A 15677-nucleotide genomic window follows, 5' to 3' on the forward strand; every position below is an offset into this window, starting at 1 on the left:
TATGTGTACGTCGAAGATTCGATTCGGAGAGCTCAATACCACAGCCTAATACTTAAGGGCACCACGAATCAATTAGGAAAATGGCCGAACGATCTCTTCAGTTCGTTTATGACAGCGTGCCTTGTTATTAGCGGTTTTATTCTTCTTGCCTTCGTCACGGCGATATTTTGTTCACCCATAGAGAACGATGATAACTGCTGGTATATAATTAATAATTCAATGAATTAATGCTTTCAAGGAAATATATATTAACAATTTTGAATAAAGAAATAAAACTCAGATTTTAATGAAATAAAAAAGGCGAATAAAAATAATTCAATTAATGTTTCTAACTTTTAATTGATTGATCTTTTTAATTTATGCCTAATGATTTCAACGTTTAGTAATTCTTTTATCGCGTAGAAATGCTAAATACTTAATAATGAAATACTTAATAATTCGATTTCTTTTTTAATTAAAAAATATATAAATTATTACAATTCATTTATACAGTGAATTGAACATTTCCGAAGATGAATGTTCCTTTAATGTCTATTTTGTGAAGGAAGCTACGCAGGTCTGGTCCGGGAAAGAATTCTGTTATATCGAGGCTGCGGCGAGAGAACAACCCAATCTGAATGTATATCAAAATTCTTTAATTTTATGTACATTTTTTTACAAATAACTAAGTAATTTTTAATGGAATATTCTTTTCAATATAAATATTTGCAAAATATTATATTTATTCTTATCTTTTAAACGAAACATAGACTTCGTCATCTTATTTCATTTGTTTGTCCAAAAAGATCTTAATCACAAAGATAGTTACAGTTAATTTCTTATAGATACACTTAATTAATTTGATGCGTACTTCCGGTACACTGAACGCATCGGAAGTTCATCTCAAAATGGCACTGGCCAGCAAAAATGCCAATATTCACATCGCCGACTTATTGATTGACAAATTTTTTAGCAAGTAATAATTACATTATTATACATAATAATTTATATTGCAGAAATCAGAATAATAAATGCATCTTTTATGTACTTTTGTGTGCTGTAATATGTATATATTTAATAATTTTGAAAAATATTTCTCGATAAAGAACTAGCAAATAATAAATTTTCCAATTAGATTATGTTTTAATAACATATTTGTATTTGTAATCTGTACTCAGAACGGAATTATCAAGTGTTGCGAAAAATTTGAGCAATGAATTATTGCTGATGGCGGCGAGAGCGTATCTGCTTTGGAACTTCCCCGGAGTTGCAATGCATCCCAGCGCATATTGCAATTTGTCAGTCGTTAATAAATCTCGGTGGAAGTAAGTAAATAGATAGAGATAAATAATTATAATAATATATCATTTTTTCAGTGTTTTTATTTTATTTCTGTAGTAAAGTGGGAAAACGAGACTGTATGCCGGATACGCTGGACAAATTTGTCACGATTGATCCAACGATCGATTTGCAAGCGACAGATGTGCATTGTCAAGCGTTTCTAGGATTTTTACTACGGGAAATATCTAAGAATGCAACGCAAATATACAGTTTGAAGAATGCATTGGATAAATTTTGTCCAAGGTATTTATACACGTGAGACACACACACACACACACACACACACACACACACACACACACACACACACACACACACACAGAGCAGAATATTGTCATGTTCATTTATAAACTCTTGCTTTTTTTTTAGGATTGACAATTGTCCTGAAGTACGAGTACTTGATTTAAAATCGCGATGTTCGGTCAACGCTTTCGATTGTCCTACTGTGTATACATCTGGAAAATCTTGGGAACTTATCACATAATCAGTAAATTTATTTAGAAAACCATGAAAAAACGATTTCCATCTCATGAAATTTAATGTGATCTGATCTATAATATAAATATAAGAAAATGAAGAATTAAAAAATTTGCAATAATTATATTATAATAATATTACAAAAAATGAATCTATACGAAATTTAAAAATTATATAAGTTTGAAAATAAAATTTTTTTAATTTTTAAGAATCAATATATATGAACTATAAAAGATTTATGAGAAAAATGTGTATATAATATAGGAATATGAAATTCGTAGAATAATCATAAATTTGAATACAAATTTTCGAATCGATTTTCGTGGCTTTGACGTTCATCATTGTCATCTAGTGCGTTTTGAAGTTTCGATGTTCATAGAGCCTCACAACACCTAACCATGTCCATATTTCTGCCACTAAATATAAAAAATTCCATACATATAGTATATATTATAAAAGCATTTACGTAAGAACAAATAAAAAAGTGTCAATAAACTATATAAAATAAATAATAAATAAATGAAACATATCTTAAATACGTATATATAATACAAACATTTTTAATAGAACTTTTAAATTTAAAACAGTTTTAAATATTATAAGAATTTTTTTAGAAAAATTATATTCTAATTGAAATTACTTCTATGTACATTTTAATTAAGACTAAAGTTAGCTCGGTTATATTATTGTGAATAAATGAGATACATGTACACACATATATTGACTCTTTCCGTGCTATAATTTCATTTTTCTTTCTTAAAAAAAATGGAAAAGAGATAAAGATATTTACAGATCAGTAGAAGGAGTCCTGCAGTATAAAATAATGCGGGTTGTATTTGAAGATATTCGAAAAGATACCAAATCATTATGACCACGTCACAGAAATCGCACACCAGTTCGGCCAAAAAGAAGCCTATGAAAGGCAAACTAAATTGCGGTCGCTTCTGAAATATATAATAATCGAGATTTGTGAAGTGAATACGAAACTAAAGGATATAAAATTATGTACGTCACTTATGTGATAATAATTTTATTTACCATGATAATGGAATAAATAAGCATGCCAGTTGCAATGGCTGATATTATGGAATGTGAGACGGAATAGCCGAAGCTAAATGTCACGACGGTCTTTCTCGAGGGGAAACCGCGAAGAATCTGCCCATTCTGCAAAACATTGTACTCCGTTGATCCATAATAGCACAAGGTCAAAATCGATAATGCTAACGACATTGCTCTGACTATCTTGAAATCTTCATTGTCAAAGAATGTTTCTTTTTTCTGCGATTTTTCAACTTTCTCAATTATTTGGGAATGATTAGAATGACCCTTAAATAGACGAGGCGATATTTTAGCTTCGAGTAGCTGCAAAAAGAAAAACAAAGTCGTGAAAAGTTGGAGAACTTGTTTTTCAAAAGATTGGATAATACGGAAGTGTGTTGAATCCATATTGTTGTGAAATATAAAAAAGTTATGTATATTGTATATTTTTATCCACATACAAAGAAATATATTTTAAATTTTCATCCTGAAGCGTGGAACATACGGCTGAGAAACATACCTCACGTCGTATGAGCTTAAATTTAATATACAAATATTACAATGTACCGTTTTTGCTTGGCATTCTTTGTAAACTTTCATCCTTTCCGGATAACCTTCGTGACTGCTTCGAACCCGACTTGGTCGATGATCCATAATTGATAAGCCACGATAAATTTTTTTTTTATCAAACAAACGTGCTAGTATGCTCCAAAATGCACGTACATTGTGTTAAGTATTGTTATATATTATTTTTTTCAAGTAATAATATGAAAAATAAATATTTATATAATATATAACGAAGAAAAGTTAGTAAACTGATAAATTTGCAAAACAATGCGGTCAGATAAAATTTACGGAAAAAGTATTTCAGAATGGAAAAGAAAACCGATTGATAAATGTAATGTAATGATGATAAAAAGAAAAAATAGAATTGCATAATTATTTCATCATAATAGCAAAACTTCGCGTTATTGACTTCGATTTATTCGATTTTACGCAAATCGATTTGTCAATAATAATATGTTCTCTTAGGCCGAAATCACACGATGCGTAATAGGACTGCGGAATAGAGAATGCGTCATTAGCTACCAATCAGCGTTATTTCGTTTTTTGCCTTAGACGCTGCGGAATAGAGAGTGCATCCGTCGTATTTGAAATTAAAGGTTAAAATTATACGCTGGCGTAGAGGCTGATGGCGGAGAACGAGACGTAACTGTCATGGACGTAAAATAAGGCAGAAAAAAACGTATATGTAATAGCCTTTCGTATAGATTTATGTTTTTCTCTGCCTTTACTCAACATCTACGACTACGGCAGACATAAACAGCGATGTATTACTCACGATGTATTACTCACGCTTTCAGCGTGCCCTGTTCACGTGATGTGGAAAAATGAATTATACGTTAAAATAGTTTAAAAAATTGTTTTAAAAAATATTTATTGCAAAATATTAAATTCTATAGCAGTTGTTATTGTTCTTACAGTTTGAGAAATTTTTATTTTAATAAGCAAATTATTAAAATAAAGTTATTGATTTCTAAATTTTATTTATCCTAGATTCATCTTGCATCTCTTTGATGCACCACGTAAACATAGCACACAAAAACTTGCGTGATAGAAAAAAAAACGGAATAGCGCTGATTGGTTGCTTCAATGACGCACTCTTTATTCCGCAGTTCTATTACGGTGCGCGTGTGATTTCGACCTTTACATAAATCACATCAAATGTATGTACGTGATTTATAAAATAATAAAAAATTAGATTAATTGATATTGATATTTTATTTTGTTTTTATTGATTCGCTTGAATAATTTATTACTTTAATTAAATCATATTGACAATTCAGATTCATATACATTAATTAGTCCATGCTCAAATTGCGATCTATCGAAAATGCATCAGCGTTCACTCATAAAAGCAAACCTCGAAAATTTTCGGAAGGTAGACGTAAATGCAAATGTAATAAAGCTTATTGAACACACATTCGTTTGTAAAACTGTTTAATGCGTTACGTACATTTCTGTATTTGCATTTCAATTTAAAAAAGAAATTTTTCCTGACCCCCAAGAATTGGGATATAAAGTGAATTATGGCCTTTTATAGTCGACGAAACTTTAGAGCCCACGGCGGACACTTTGTAATTAAACGTTTTCTGCAACTTTTAAAAATAATTATTCATTGTCGTAATAATATTAGTTCTGTTTTGCAGAGGATCGGACGAATGGCTTGTTCCTTGTGCAATCATTACATAATGGGTAGCTCAGCGTACGTGATCATTTTGGGCCTCATTGGGACCGTTAGTCCATCGTAATACTCCCCTCTTGCTAATTTAAATATACCATATACGTAAGAGAGAAATGAACAGTTTAAGTGCCACACACTACTAATGCAAAATTTCGTCAGGTAGTTACGGCTTTTGACATAATACGCACGATAAATTACAAAATTCCAAGGACATCATCACGGAACAATCAAGAAAGTAATAATTACTGCGTAATAGACAGTATTCTAAAAGAACTGAAAATGTTTTTAACCATACATTTATACTCAATACATCAATAAATTGTTGTAAAAATTAAATAATAATTGCAGTGCCTTTTACCGTCGAAAGGGACTTGAAATTGATGATGTCGATTCTGGGAATCGAACATTATACTTTAATTATGTTAGGCGCAATTACAGTGAGTAAAAAAGTATTTTAAAAAATAACATTTATTTAAAACTATGAAAATCTCGGGTCACATTAATTTATTAAAAAAAAAAAAACTTATAAAAGCAATCATCACTTCTAAATAAATATACGGTTTCGCTTTGGCAGGAATATCCCATGCTGCACACGCCATGGTTGCTCATGCAACTCTGTGTCATCATCGTGGAAATCATTGTCTTCTTCGTAAGATTCTTCTTGGATGGTTTGCACGTCAAACGTAATGAAATATTGCAAGCAACGTTCACCTTGTTTAATTGGTTACAAGTCTTCTGTCTTTTTCATCAGCAAATACGACGGGTTATTTAGAGAGTCTCCGATTTTTTAATAAATTATACTTATTATTTATATTGTTTTAACATTACATACTATGAATTGTATAATAATAAAATTTTTTAAATATAAATACATGTAAAAGTGGGTTTTTGAAAAATTGATTCAGATTTCCCAAAGATATCTGATAATAATTATAACATTGCAAAAATTGAGCAGATTTTTATTTAAATAAATTTAAAAATATCTAATTTAATTTTTTAATCTATAAATAAATTATAGATTGTGCGTAACATCTAAATATATAATTAGAATTACTTTATTTAAATTTATTATATTATTAGTTTATACGAGAGATTTGGTGTGTGAATTTCTCTTTTTATATTTATAAAATTATTTTCTTGTCCCTTTAAATTAACCCTTCTTAAATTTAATTAACAATATCGACAGGCTCATAAAGATACTGATCCAGATGAGAGTGGAGATAAAGCCGTAATAAACCGTCGGTTCTGAGATCGTCCAGCCTTTGGCCAGCATTGACCTCATCGATTCTGTGCTTTTCGTCAGGGGTAGCAGAAAACTAATATATCTCAATAATGGATGCATACCCTCTATGGGCCAGATAATGCCGCATAACATCACAAATGGAAGAAAAGAGCCCATCGCCACGTACGTAGCGCTCCTTTCATTGTCACAGATAATGGCGATTACAAATCCTGAAAGTTAAATTCATACTTTTGAGCAACTTCTGAAGAAACAAAGTATATGTAATTGACAAAAGTGTAGTAATGTTTTTTGCGTTCGTCACGACGAGAAAAACTTCTTTTGCAATCTCTTACGCAAAATTTTCAATTTCTTCTTTTTACGTTTTTTTTTAACATATAGTTACTATAACTTGAAAAATTGCAAACATTTCACAAAAATTGAAGCGTACATTTGCAAAAGATTTATATCGCTCAACGCATGATATTTAATTATTTCACAGATTTTATATAAAGAAAGTTTTATAAAACTCTCGGGATCTGTGGGGATCTGTCGGGATATCTTACGCAATGATTCAGTATTAAAGTAATGAATGGATTACCGAAGCACATGCCGCTGAGGCCCGTGAGGATGTTTAAAACGGTGATCCAACCGATGTCGCCCTCGCAGGTAACTTTGAAGATCGCGAATGTGACTATGAGAACCATCACAGTTTGCCCGGCCATCACCGTGAACTGCGTGATCACTTGACCGAAGAGAATCTCTGTCAAGCAGAAGACGGCATACGATTACAAGAAATTAATTATTCATCAACTTTTAGATTTATTAATCCAATTTTAATTCTAGGAGATTTTTAAAGATTGTCTAAAATTAGAGTACATCTTTCACTTATTGCGACTCTTAATATTTTCTATTTTTTTTATACATACCTGACACGAGACTTCTTTCCAACAGACCCTCGTTTCTCTCCAGCAGCATGGCGCCCGACGTTAGTGCGACCGAGAGAAAGAAAATAATTCTAGAAGAAAAACACGATTTCTTGTAATCCTTGCATTTGCTGACAAGTTTTTCTTGAAAGGAGACAATTAATTTTAATGCGTATATGTACATTACTATATCACGCGTTAACATGGGTATTAATTTAAATACTTACGTTAGAATTATTCCGGGGGCTGCAAAATCCGTGAAATTAGGATCCCGAGATCCGTAGATTGGCGTTTTGAACTAACGTAACAATTAAAACAACAAAAATAAATTGTGATAAATAATAATTTACAATAATATAACAAAGATAATTATCGTTAAAACGAGTCACGGAAAGTTTAACAAAACTCGTCTCTATTGTATTAGCATAATCGTTTACTTACGTTTACGGGTATGCTCGTTAACTTCTCGCTGTAGTTGCAGGCCACGGTGACTTCTTTCACGAAATCTAGATACGCATAAAGCAGGTCCCTTTGTAGCAACTGTCCTATCTGTTGATCTGCGAAGGTATATCGCGTTAGAGTACACGTTTGCATCAGGATTCTCAGACGAAAGTTATGTATAACGCTGATCGATTATCGGAAGATGTTTATTTTTCAAGAAACTATCAGAATGTGTGTGTGCGTGTATGTGTACAACACTTTATACATAAAAGCATGAAAAATTACTTCACACTCTACTTCACGTTCAGACTTACTGGACATGTCCATGATAATTTTCATCTCTGCGGAATCAATATTCCATTCCTCGGCGTCTTTGCCGTAATCTATCCTCCCCTTGAGAGCATCGGAATAGTTGGACGGAAACGTTATAGCACCCCATGCCCATCCCTTCGTCACGGCATACTTAGCTTCTTCCTCATTGTCGTAGGATAACAGCTGTATGGTCTTCTTCTGCAGGTGCTGAAGATATCGGCAGCTTAGTAGCGACCAATCGCATCCGGTTCCAGGAATGCACGGTTGCATACTGTTGTTGAATTCGTTGTTGACAATAGCTAATTTTAATCCTACGGGATCCTTACCAATGGAAATGCAGAAGAGGACTATTTGAGCGACCGGCAGGCCGATAATAAACAGCATCATCCTATAAGATATAAGTGAAGATCGAGATGAGAAATTGCAATTAGAGAATGAACGAAGAAGCATATAATTTGGCACAAAAACGTGATTAATCGGGATTACCCGACATTCCGCCACATCCATAAAAAGTTTTTCCAGATAAGAGCCTTCATGTGCATCGAATTGAGCATAGTATATTTGGAATCACCTTCCTCTTCCGGCGGCAATGCTGAGACCTATTAAAAAAATATGCACGAATAAATAAAATAATATTTTTAAACAAATTATAATTAAATTATAATTAAAAAAATATGCACGAATACATAAAATAATATTTTGAAACAAATTATATTAAATATTTAACTAATAAATAATTATTATAAAATTTAATCATATAATCATAATTATTATAAATAACGCTACTTCGTTATAACGTTATTTAAATAATAAATAATCGGAAGGGTACTACATATAAGAAATTATTATACATTGCCATCATCCACAATGACTACACTTTTCCGTCGACTAGATACGCTCACATTATCGCCGAATTCGCCACTCATCTCGTCCACGTCCTACGATACAAAGGAATTAGAAAATATTTTAATAAGAAATAACAAGAATTTACTAGATACACATGTGAAAATATAATTTTTTGAGACGTTCAAAGTTTTTCCGCATTTATACTCACGTCTTCTGGCGGAACGCCCGTTATACTGCTCAGTATACTGCTTCTCCTTTTTAATCCAAGATTCTGCCTCTTGCTCAGCTTCAAGAATACTTCTTCCAAAGTATCCAATCGATGCATCTCCATTAGCCTCGATGGCGACTCCTCCGCCAGAAACTTGCCGTTTCTCATCAAGCCGATCATGCCGGCTTGCCTGGACAATGGCAATTCATTTTTTAATAATTTTCAAAATCATTTATTACAAAAGAAGTCTTATGTAATTTGGATGATAATATTGGCGGCAATTAAAATCGAGTAGCGAGATTTAATCGGACGCTTATTAAATAAATTTTGATTGCATCAAGGCATGAGTCTAATCAATTTTTTATTTTATAATTTTTATACTTAAAGGAATATAAAATTGATTAATTCAATTCATAACACTTCTTGTATAACTATAATAAAACAAGATTCGATTAAGTTTGTAAAGTGAAAGTCATGAAGTGAAAGTATCGAATGTGTAAAATACTAATGTAATAAAATGTAATAAATATATAATAGAATGTATTAAATATGCAATACTTATATATGTAGCAACTTGCCTAGTCTCTTCAATGTAGTGTGTAGTAATAATGATGGTCTTGTTACCATCCTTGGTGATGTGCACCAAGTGGTCCCAGATGCTCTGACGAAGAATGGGGTCCACTCCAACTGTTGGCTCATCCAGAATCAAAAGTTCAGGCTCGGCTAAAATGGCAGCCGCGAAAGATACTCTTCTTTTCTGACCACCTGATAGATTCTTAACAAAACGATTTTCGGACGGTAGTTGCAAAAACTGTAATTAGAGAGAACACAGATATTACTCGACTCCAATATATTCTGTGACAAAGATATTTGCGATAAAACAAGATAGAAATGAAGGCCTTTGGATAAAGAAATTTTCTTTTTCCAGAATTTTGGACAATTTAAAAGAATCAAATATCCCGAAATTTTAAAAAGCTCCGGAAGCTCTTCGGAATTAGTTCTCCTCGACATTCCAACTTTCCAAAAATTTCTCACCTTGATCAGAAAATCCAGCTTTTCATCCACTTGGTCTGTCGTCATGCCGGCGCACCAGCCGAAATAGATGAACGTTTCCCGAATGGAAAACTCACCGTAGAGTGCGATCTCCTGCGGCATGTAGCCGACCCGGGGACCGGGTACACCGGAACCCTTGGAACCCGGCCGGCCGCCCAATACCCATATTTCGCCGGAATTCAAGCGTCTCCGACCAACGATGCACGACAGTAAAGTGGTCTTTCCGCAACCGCTCGCGCCAAGCAATCCATAACTATTATAATAAAACATTCATTGAACACGAAATAGATCAGAAACAAAGAAGACATTTTTATATCGGTTTACTAAATTAATTACTTAATAACGATATTAACAACTAGAATTTTTTGTTACTGAAAACTCTACTATATCTTTAAATTCTTTATTCTTTAATTTATATATTAGTTACTAAAAGATTTAGAACTTTTCTTTATGCATAAAAATTCTTGAATTCTTTCTACATAAATAGTATCTATACAAAAACATTGATTAATTACTTAGCATCGTTGATTAATTATTAAGATATAGACAGAAAGCACTTACATTGTGCCCTTTGGCACAGTCATATTGAGACCATCCAGAACGACATGTGGATTATTTTTGGATCCATATTTCTTGAAGGCTCTCCTTACGCAAACAGCCTGCCTCCTTCTCGTGTCCAAGGTTGATACTTGCGACCGAAGTGGCTGCCTTCGTGTTTTCATCTCCATCAGTGTGTTCGGCGTGCTCGCATTCTCCATCTCTACATTTGAATTATATACTCAATTGATTCCTTCATCCGTTTCTTGCCTTCTTTTTTTATTTATTTTTAGTATTGCGCACAGAGCCTAAAATAAGCCTGACTTTACTTCTTCGGCATGGCATGGTGGTAAATTGTGTAATTTTTCATCCTTTGAATTGTCAAATTATAAATTGTGGCGCTATGCGATCCACTCCTGAACCTGTCTGCCCGGGTACAGAGTCTCTCGCTTCAGCAGGACCGGTCAGATAAGTGAGAGTGTCTGTTACGTCGTTACATCACTAACAATTTACGAGACACCGATATATGTCGATCATATGCTACATGTGTCGAATGATCGGGAAATAAAACAATAAACAATTAATTCAACTATAATTTAAAAATATGATAAAATTATTTGTTTAGCATAGTTTTTCACTTGCTATTAGAATTATTTATACTTGAAAAATAATCAAGATAGAATTTTCTTTCTTGGAATCTTTCGCCTCGTTGAAATCAATAAAAACATATTAATGTTTAACAATTTCTAATCAGAGCTAATCAAGTTATTTTAAATGTGATCGTAAAACAATTCGAAAATCAGTCTAATTAAAAGTTCGTTAGCTTCTTCTTTCCGTTTTTTTAAGATTTGTAAGGAATAATATTCGATTTTTTTGCTTGTTTATTTATTTTATTTTTTTAAATGCAAATCCGATGACTCATTCATATTTATAAATTGTCAAGTGCATGTCTTGTTCCATTGAGAAATCGTTGCCTCATATCGCTAATGAATTAGGTCACGTTACCAAGAGTTTTATCGATTTCGTCGCGTAGCAATTTGTTACATTTCTGATACACGGAATGCGATAATAATGTAAAAAAGCACTATTTTAATTTTACTTCTTTGCGTAAAATTTCATTTTACGTTTTTGCACTCTTATCAATTAGATAATTAATTAAACGTCTTCCATATTAAACCAGAAGCATTCTTTTGTAATTTTTTAAGCTAATGTCACGTTCTTAGCGATTGAGCAGGCACAGTACTTAAAAATTTTTAATACGTGAAAATAAAAATGGAGTCACTGCAAACAATTGAGATGTGAATAATGAAATTTAAATCTGTAAAAGACACAACAATCCACTTATCCACAATCGCATAATCCACTTATTATAATATCCGTTTGGGATCACTCTGGGGATGCGTCATAAAGTGCATGTTAACATATTACATCGATGAATAATTGAAAAGGAAGCGACCTCCGTTACAAAATCTGCATTAACGTGTTATTACATCAAACATGTAACCGAAAAATGTGAGCGATGAGTAAGCTACGTGCTACGCAACGCCGCTGCTTTCACGTAATTTGCTCATTTCTTTATGCGAGAAAGAGAGACGTATTACGAAAGAGGAGGCCAGCGAAGAAAGACCGCCTAAGGTTACGTCCGATCACTTTCCTTTCTTTCGACTCTCCCCGTCGTTGTTTCTTCCTGATGAACTTGCTTACGTCGTTGTCAGACGTAATCAGTTTGTCGAGCAAGTTCGTCAGAATAGTCATAGAGACACTCTTCTTTGAATCAGTCCGGATTCGATAATCATGTGATAAAATGTATAACTTATATGTATTATTACTTAATAATGCAATTTTATAATCTCCGTCGAAATGTTTTTTAAATTATTGCTTTTAAATTGGTTTTAATTTACGTTATTTTACATTATTAAAAGTTTAATAGAAATCTTTAGTTTATAAGTGCCTAAATAAAATTTGAAAATCCTTTAAATGTGCTCATAATACTCGTATATAATTATATCTTAATTTACTTGTATTTTATATGTACATGTATGTGTGTGTAATAAAAATATTAATTAAAATTAGGAACTTTCAACAATTACAATTAATAATTAATTTAAATTTGTCTTTTATTAACGATTTATTTTGTGTTGGATATAGGTAAAATATTCCACTATACATAAGATGGATGAAATATTACAAAATGTTCCACTTTGAACTTGATTGAGCGCTATGACGTTGTACAGTATCTTTTTTTATAGTGGGTAATTTCCATTCGGTCGACTTTATACTATTACAGGAAGAAGAAAAAAATTGCCAGTGACGCTAGCACAATTTTCAACTGCAATTGCTAGATCGTTACAGAGATGCCGGATTAAATAAACAAATATCCAAATAATTTTGCCTTATTTTTGAATAATGTAGGATTGTATTTAAATTACATTCACACGCAATATACATATATTATTCTATATTATCTTATATTAATGTATTCCTTATTAAATATGATTTCTTTTCTGAATGTTTTATATGTAATAACTTTAATATAATTAACAATTAACAATACAAATATTTACCTGTACAATTTTAATAACGAAAATGTTAATTACGATGTCGCTGATTATTTTTCTCCGAACAAAATCTTCCTGGAGAACAAGATTAGTCGACGTGAGGTTAACTCGCGAACACCTTTATGCGATTCTTCTTTGCTTAAGTCACTTCCTTGTTTACATTATTCATATCTTCGCATTTGTCTGACGATACTCGAACATGTCCTTCTACAAGATATTGTAATATTCTCTTGATAATTTTAATAAAGATTTCGCAGAAGATATGTCTTTAAGAGTTCTATTCTTAATTAGTTTTTTGCACTTTTGTATAATATTTTATTAATAAATATTCTCTTCTACAAAAGAAATCATTATAATTGCATTCTTTTTAAATATATTTGCTAACAGTACTTTTATTTTCTTTCGTGTTTAAGACTGTATTTTAAGTGATTTATTTTTAAGCGCTTGTTCTTATTTCTTTTATAATTGATTACATTTATTCTTTTATAGTCTTTAACAATTTATCTACTTGTTTGATTATTTTACAAAAGTAACTGGCCAACAATAATTACCCATAAATTATTGAGTGTATTTCAAGAACTGTTGATTATCGGTAATCATGAAATATCACTAATCACTGATCACTGATATGTAATTTGAAATGTTCACTGATATCAAATTTGATTTTTAATAATAGTTACTGGTGATGTTGTGTCAAGAATTTTTGTTTCTTCTCATGCTCATTTTATTCTTGATGTAACATATTTGGTCGCGAACACTATTTTAAATTGTGTGTGGATAAAATGCAGTAAAGATTTTAAATAATTAAAGATAAAGAATGGAGGTTTTTTTCTTTATTCTTTTAGAAAAGATCTAATAATCAAATTTCGAAAATAAATTTTGTTCTATTTGCTAACATGGAGTCCCTTGAGATTTTGATTTTGATTTTGATTAATCTCGCATCAGAAAATAAATTCAAAAATTTAATATTGCAAGTAAAAATTTTATTTTAAAGTAGCCATTGAATTAATTAAATTCTCAAAAAATTCTTTTTTTCTTTCTATCTTTGCACATAAAATAAAATAAATAAATATTAACAAAAATTGAATATCAAAGTATATCAAAATTTTAAAGAATTAAAAATTTATTTTTATAGACAAACACGATTTTATATGTAAAATATTTTAATAAAGAATACATTTTACACTTTAAAAATAGAAGATCTTACTAAGAATTTAGATTTTGATCTTTGAGTACTAATATCTGGGAATCACACATTCGTTCTCAGCTTGCTGAGAAAAACTTAATACAATCTTACTCCATTTTATACATAAATTTACATTAATCTCAATAAGAGCGAATGCGTGATTTTTAAATATTATTCAATACTATCCAAAGGTCAAAATCAAAGTTCTTCAATTTAAAATCTCATAAAAAGCTAGTTCCACTTCAGCCATTGAAGATTTTACGACGATGCGGAATTAATAACATGCTCAGCAAATGTCAAGATCTTCCATTTCAAAGATTAAATTTCAAAACATCGCTTGTAAGAGATAGATTCAAGATTACCATTCAAAAGGTAAAAGATATATTTATTATTTTGTGAAGTTTGTAATAAATTTTACTGTATTTATCATTTTTAAATATTAAATTAATATTCAATAAATACAGTAGAAGTTTTTATTCTTTGAATGGTAATCTTTATTCTATCTTTTAACAATTTTGTTTTGAAATTTAATTTTTTTGAATGGATGGAAGAGATTCTATTTTTATAAACGTCAAAGATTAAACCTTGAAATCTTGAACTTTTAACTACAGAATATTCTTATAATATTGAAATAATATTGTAGTAATAAACTAAGAACATTTTTACAGAAAATTTTATTTACTTTATTTTAAGATTATAAGATGATAAAAATCTATTTATGAAATTTCTAGTTTGTTTTAACTAATATCAAATTCAACTTCGAAATAATTTCAATTAAGATCTCACAAAGCAAGATATCAAAAAATTTAAGAACTTTTATTTTTAAAACTTTTATGGAATCATTATGTTCCGTTATAAACTGCATTGAAATTGAATTCTTGTTACATTGCTTAAAACAACTAAAAATTTCGCAAATAGATTTTTATCGATTTAGTATCTATAGAAACTGTAAAATTTTATATAAGAATTGTTTGTTGTTTTTTTTTTTCATTGCAATACTACTTCAAGCAAAAATGCGAACATTATGAGTGCCTTAGATAATTTCTCAAAATTAAAAATTTTAACCTTTGACGTTTGTAAAGGTCTCCTAATTCAAAGTGACTTTAAGATGTGTCAGATTTGCGTGAAGACACTGTATGTACCAATCACGATTGCGAGATTCCGTTTCGCATACTTATCTCGCGCAGAAACCAACGGAAGAATGAAACCGAGAGAGCGACCAGGAAACCGAGAGGCCGTGCGAGAGTAAGAGTGGCCGCCTAACCGCGACGAGGCTCAGCGAGAACTGACTCCGCGCTTGGGCCAGCAAGA

The 15677-nt window shown here is 31.2% G+C and overlaps 4 protein-coding genes across 4 annotated transcripts; 2 read left to right on the forward strand and 2 right to left on the reverse strand.

Annotated features, from left to right (window-relative positions):
* Nucleotides 1-6: 6 nt before the first annotated feature.
* On the forward strand, nt 7-1908 carry LOC105457664 (the record flags this gene model as incomplete). The annotated part of the gene is made up of 6 exons (XM_011702460.1): nt 7-200; nt 493-619; nt 825-955; nt 1158-1304; nt 1378-1563; nt 1690-1908. Coding segments are annotated over 6 exons (900 nt in total), but the record flags the coding sequence as incomplete, so codon positions are not given.
* A 175-nt stretch (nt 1909-2083) lies between these two features.
* On the reverse strand, nt 2084-3808 carry LOC105457665. Its single transcript, XM_011702461.1, has 4 exons — nt 3403-3808; nt 2836-3159; nt 2588-2741; nt 2084-2213 (listed from the first exon to the last, which is right to left on the reverse strand). The coding sequence occupies exons 1-4, from the start codon at nt 3487-3489 to the stop codon at nt 2146-2148; spliced, it is 633 nt and encodes a 210-aa protein (XP_011700763.1). The 5' UTR covers nt 3490-3808; the 3' UTR covers nt 2084-2145.
* Nucleotides 3809-4670: 862 nt separating this feature from the next.
* On the forward strand, nt 4671-5937 carry LOC105457666. The gene is made up of 5 exons (XM_011702463.1): nt 4671-4973; nt 5046-5132; nt 5240-5315; nt 5429-5517; nt 5655-5937. Exons 1-5 carry the CDS (start codon nt 4926-4928, stop codon nt 5850-5852), a joined length of 498 nt encoding a protein of 165 aa, XP_011700765.1. The 5' UTR covers nt 4671-4925; the 3' UTR covers nt 5853-5937.
* A 269-nt stretch (nt 5938-6206) lies between these two features.
* On the reverse strand, nt 6207-15677 carry LOC105457667 (ABC transporter G family member 23). The gene is made up of 14 exons (XM_011702464.1): nt 15432-15677; nt 13732-13937; nt 10647-10845; nt 10068-10338; nt 9611-9843; nt 9033-9222; nt 8830-8916; nt 8465-8577; nt 7981-8366; nt 7667-7782; nt 7453-7523; nt 7219-7317; nt 6901-7067; nt 6207-6532 (listed from the first exon to the last, which is right to left on the reverse strand). Exons 2-14 carry the CDS (start codon nt 13733-13735, stop codon nt 6231-6233), a joined length of 2238 nt encoding a protein of 745 aa, XP_011700766.1. The 5' UTR covers nt 13736-13937; nt 15432-15677; the 3' UTR covers nt 6207-6230.

This window comes from Wasmannia auropunctata, unplaced genomic scaffold, assembly GCF_000956235.1.
Source record: "Wasmannia auropunctata unplaced genomic scaffold, wasmannia.A_1.0 LD335163.1, whole genome shotgun sequence".
NCBI lineage: Eukaryota > Metazoa > Arthropoda > Insecta > Hymenoptera > Formicidae > Wasmannia > Wasmannia auropunctata.